General features: G+C 37.2%; 1 protein-coding gene across 3 annotated transcripts; it reads right to left on the reverse strand.

Annotated features, from left to right (window-relative positions):
- Positions 1 to 3,643, reverse strand: LOC147520945 (serine carboxypeptidase-like 18). Of its 3 annotated transcripts, XM_086592465.1 has the most exons (14): positions 3,243 to 3,643; positions 2,958 to 3,103; positions 2,747 to 2,823; positions 2,386 to 2,508; positions 2,186 to 2,288; positions 2,030 to 2,067; positions 1,551 to 1,652; positions 1,372 to 1,458; positions 1,131 to 1,286; positions 979 to 1,050; positions 748 to 869; positions 554 to 667; positions 413 to 458; positions 1 to 292 (listed from the first exon to the last, which is right to left on the reverse strand). In XM_086592465.1, exons 1-14 carry the CDS (start codon positions 3,407 to 3,409, stop codon positions 209 to 211), a joined length of 1,437 nt encoding a protein of 478 aa, XP_086448591.1. In that variant the 5' UTR covers positions 3,410 to 3,643; the 3' UTR covers positions 1 to 208. The 3 variants fall into 3 exon arrangements, with proteins under 3 accessions (XP_086448591.1, XP_086448592.1, XP_086448593.1); XM_086592466.1 differs by lacking the exon at positions 748 to 869 and having other exon boundaries at positions 554 to 747; XM_086592467.1 differs by lacking the exons at positions 748 to 869; positions 979 to 1,050 and having other exon boundaries at positions 554 to 747.
- Between the last annotated feature and the right edge of the window lie 1,708 nt (positions 3,644 to 5,351).

A 5,351-nucleotide genomic window follows, 5' to 3' on the forward strand; every position in this document is an offset into this window, starting at 1 on the left:
TTCGATAAAACTAAAAATTATACATAAAACTACTTTGTAAAAGCACCGATCGAACATGTTTCCACGACACTAAAATTGTTTGAGTAAAGTGTAGACCACTCTGTAAAACCAACTGTGTTTCAACGACAGGCCGGGCTAAAATTGTATTACATTGTCTTTTGAAATTTCTTTTACATCAATGTATAAATCACTTGGCATAATATTATTCCTATAGAGGTTCATCTGACACCCATCTTTTAAACATTGCAAAACATTCCTTCGGCTGGTATTCCGGAGCTGTATGGCCTCCCCCCTGCAAAGGCAAATTGATTGTATCAGACTACTCTCTTTCTTTTGTCTGACGAAATATTGATGGTCTGTGACTTTGTGTATATGATTTGAAAAGGAAATGAAGTAGGGAGAACAGTCTTGCCTTTACAGTTGCAAATGTCATGTTATTTGTGTATGTTCTTGTGTACCTACAAGAGTAATAACATGAATGAAACCTTCAAAACTCGCCTGAAGCTACAAATAGTTGTGAATTATAGTTGACAATAATAGTATATGCGCCTACCCTCCAACTTGGCCATTGACAAACCACGGTCGCCACTCATCGCTGATGGAATAGTTGAGAGATTTTATCCATGCTTGTGTGCTCAAGTGGGGGACAAGCATGTCATGATCACCACTATCCAAACACAAAATCTGAGTTAAATGCAGCATTGTTGCACGGACAAGACAACGTTTAAGCAGAGTGAGTAGGCTCACCTGTATATCAAAGAGCGATAACCTCTTTTACTGATATTGAAATGATAACTCGTACTAGTTTCCACATTTTTAATGTATTGTACACCACGATAATTGCATCGGATCCATTCTTTTACTCTTCCCTGATCATCACAATAGACATTCATCTTCCAACTCATTCCTATTCATATATATATACTTTGTTGAGTATACATCGGCGCGCATATTTGGAGGAACTAGCATTTTTCATACCTTACGGATGTTAAGTGCAGTTTGAACTCTATCATCGTTTGCCCAATAGTAGGCAATCATATAACCATAACTCTGCAACATAGATAGAATTATAAAAAAACATTCTCCGTGCAGGTTTTGTGTGTGTGCTTGCGTAGATAAGAGAGAGTTACCCTGCATTTGAACTCCGGAGAGGGTGGTGGAGAAATAGCAGTTAGGCTTGAATTTTCATTAAGTGATCTTCTTTCTATAAATACTTCTTTGGGCTTTGGGGTCACTAGCAAACATTTTGGTTCCAGAATATGTGCAGGATTAATTCCTGATGTACACTGTAAATTGAAATCACCACAAACATCCATTACAAGTAGCTAATACCATAAGAAATCTAATGCGTAGGAAAGTGGTTATCCTGACCTCTGAGACGGCTTGAAGATCCTTGTTACATTGAGCATTACTGGGATTTACATTGACATAATGTCCTGCACAATTTCTCTTGACTGACTGAAAGAAGCACATTACACAGACAAATTAAAAAATCTGAGAGAGAGGGAGAGAGAGAGAGTAGGCCAGTAGGGTATTCCTTACTTAGTTACCTCAAAAAGTTCATCGGAGAGAAAGCCCACATCATAAGCATATGGGATTTTTGAGTTTGCTTCTAGGTTTGGATCTGTTACTGGGTTACCAAGAAGATATCCCTGGATTGAAATTTAGAAGCATTAGTTTAGCAACTAAAGTATGTAGGATTCAAGTGAAGCATTAGTTTAGCAACTGAAGTATGTAGGATTGAAGAAGGTGATCTTAACAGATGCATTAGTTTAGCAACGGAGTATGTAGCATTTAAAAAGCTAGGTGATATTCATTCCAACAAATATCAGCACCGATATTGTGCAGGGCCCTTGGATCTCAAACACAAGACTGATATTGTCACCACTTAAGTAGTCACCGCGTTTATACTTTATCGGCCACGATTTGGCCCATTGGCGTGGTGGTGAGTGAAGATATCCATTAATATGATATGTCAGTATCCTGTGCTACTAGAAGAGAAAATATTATACGTGTTGACGTTATTTACTTTGAGATTGATGTGTGGTCTCTGTCCAGCTTCGATGCCTGCAAAGCGCAAGTCAAATGGTTTAAATCAAAACTGAGCTAATCTGACCATAAATCATCAACAATGCAATTCAGATTAGATCGATCATTCTGTAATAAGAAAGAAATGAAGGATTACCGTCTGATATGTGTTGAACAACCATTGGGTTGAGCTTGCCTGAATAGGAATCACCACCAAGATAGAACGAATTTGAGAGATATTGTGGATGATCAATCAACCACTGCTAACACAAGTGTTCATAATGAATAACAAAGAATGTCTTAATAATGAATAGTACCACATATGTCTCAGTGACGGTGTATAGATGACTTTCATACCTTTCTAATGAAAGTGTAGATCTGCTGTGCTACTTTCGTATCATTATTAGTGGAACCTTCTAAGCTTGTTGAATAAGAAAACCCAGTGCCTGAAGGTGCATCTAGAAAGATTATGTTGGCAACCTGAAATTTCTCGAAGGGGTCAAAATTGAAGTCTCTCTAAGAAGAAAAATGATCATTTCAATTCTGTCCCAAGTTCACTGGCGTGGATGTGGTTCAGCTTAGTTACGGCGAACAGTATTTGTTCATGGTCAATGCTTTATTGTGAGAACTAATATTTCGCGATAAAGGGGGAGCATGTATTTTGAATATATGATAGCATAGTGATAAAAAGGAAACAGAGGCCGATCATATATAGCACCTTTGTCCATGAGTTTGGGTTCAACATCAAAGTTGGTAGACTCCCATTATACTTGGCAACCCTGAAATACAAAGGGCCTACAGAAACAAACCAACATAGATTAGTCACACCACCTCTCTCATCTTACAAAGACAAAAAAAACCCAGCATCTTACAGAACTTGATGATATGATTGACAAAAATTATATGAATACAGTGTACTTACGACATACCTATCTCAAAAGCGACTGCAGTTAAAACAGAGCAACCAGGACCTCCTGTGATCCAAAGAAGAAGAGGGTCCTCAGTTGGCTTGTTCTCAGACTTGATGAAGTAGTAGAAGTACTGAACATCATTAATATCATCTACCCTCACATAACTGAAGATACACAAGAAAAACTCGTCATTTACAACTAAAAAAATTTAACTAACCCTGTCCCCTGTCAAGTTACTTATTCAATAGATAATATACATGAAATTAAGTAGGCATAACTGCATGATTTTGAAAACTTCATTACCCGGTTTCTAATTCGAAAGGGAGAGGTCCATCAGTGAAACCTGGTAAATACCTAACAATGGATTGAGAAGCTACACTTCCTAAGAAATCAAGCAGAAGAAACAGATAGAAGCAAATAGAGAACAAATACAACTTTTCTGATGCAAGGGGATGACTTGAGCCTGCCATTTCTAATCAAGCCAAATCAAGTTTCAACCATAAAAATCCAACGAGAAAGCTTGTGCAGAACCTTTTTTTAAAATTGATTTAATTAAAATGATCCATACACACATACACATTAAACTACAGCACTTTCGTTATTATATTATATTTCATGTAAAAGTAAGCTAGTTCTTCACTTCATCCTTAAATATACGAGGTACGCGGTCTGTTCGGCAGGAATATATTAGAATTTAAGACGACAAGTACTCCTGAGGTGGTGTATGTTTGAAATGTTGAATACTATAGAGATAAAACTACAAAACGTGTTGAAATAAAACAATTGAAATTTAAGTCTGAGCCAAACGTAAACTGCGACTGCGTCTATCAATCTTTGCCAAATTGCTAACTATATGATCTCATTGGTCTGTCATACTAATTTTTTATCTTTGCGAGGGAACAGAAAAAAAGTGGTATTTTTGTATGCGACATCCAGTTAAAAACCATCAATTGGCTTTTGTTATTAAAGATGTCTGCTTCAGACAATCTTGTCTTTTCTTTGCTGTTCATATTATACAATCAGATGATGCTAGCTTTGGATTTTGGCATTTGATTATTTTAGTACAATACTTTAGATTGTTCTTCTGAGTTCTGAGATCTATGGAACTGACATATTACCTACTAATATACATAGAATCAATATCTTACACATGTCAAAAGAAATCATGATCATTCGATGAAACCTTTTGTTTTTTGTCAAAGATATGATATAACCTCCTTAAGTCGCACCATATTAAATTTACTTTTTGAAAGAATCTTCTAACAATTTCAACCGAACTCTACAAGGTCAGTAGAACTGTGTAGAACCAACAGTAGCACCTTTCTGTCTTCAGTGTCCAGCAACAAAATACTCTTGATAGAGTTGAGTATTGACGCACCGAACAGTACCACGAGGAGACAAAAACCACAATTGGCAATGTTCCTTTCCTTGCATTTTTAGTTTTTCAGTTATCAAAAGCACAAAAGGTTCAAAGCAGGTTGCTTACAAACTCTCATAGGCTTACCTAACCTTATTAAGCCTTCGTGATCGAGGTAGATGACTTACCCAATGACTTTTGATTGCCTCACCTAGTGTATGTAGAGGTACATTTTAGTCACGACCTTACAATCTCGAAAATAGGGTTTATATAAGATGTTTGACTGAACTCAGGTCGGTGTTCTGAGCTGCCTACGTATCCAGTTATCTGATGAACTGGAATCAAGTTAGACGTTGTTCATCTTGAGTGATTGAGTTGGAGATGGAGAGAATGTGAGGACCCCCCCCCCCAGAATAGAGAAGACACCTCTTTTTATAGGCATAGATCCCCCTTTTGCGTTGTCTTGGTGATTTCTTTTACTCATTCCGTTACGAAGTAATGATCTGTCATTAATAGTGATGTTGACTAGCTTGCAACGGTTATATTTCTTAGGTCGTTTGGACGGCCTGACCTTAGGTCGTATGCACGACCTGCTTATAGTCTGGACACGTGGTCTGCCACGAGTGGTTGAGAGTGAAGGGTACTGATATAGACCCTTTTTCTTTATATCACTATTTGTAGAATAGTGGTGTAAAAAAAGATAATAAAGGAGACCGCGTGTCTTACTTGGTTGAAAATGGAGATTGCTGCGAATTGAATTTTCTGTGTTGATGTGGTAGGTCCTACAGTTGATGTGGTAGGTCCTACATCGTAGTTAAGTAGTATAGTATATAGATCGTGTATAGTATAGATCGTAAAATCGTATGTCGTAACTCGTAGTGCGTAGATTGGATTTGACTGATAATTAGCCTTTGAGTGGTAATTACAGTTGAATCAAGTTTAACCCTATTAGAGGCCTTAAGTTGATTTGTGGTCTTTTTGAGGGTACCGTGGATTGGATTTGACTTATAATTAGCCTTTGAGTGATAATTACAATTGAATCAAGCTTAACCCTG

The sequence above is a fragment of the Coptis chinensis genome, chromosome 2 (assembly GCF_015680905.1).
Source record: "Coptis chinensis isolate HL-2020 chromosome 2, ASM1568090v1, whole genome shotgun sequence".
NCBI lineage: Eukaryota > Viridiplantae > Streptophyta > Magnoliopsida > Ranunculales > Ranunculaceae > Coptis > Coptis chinensis.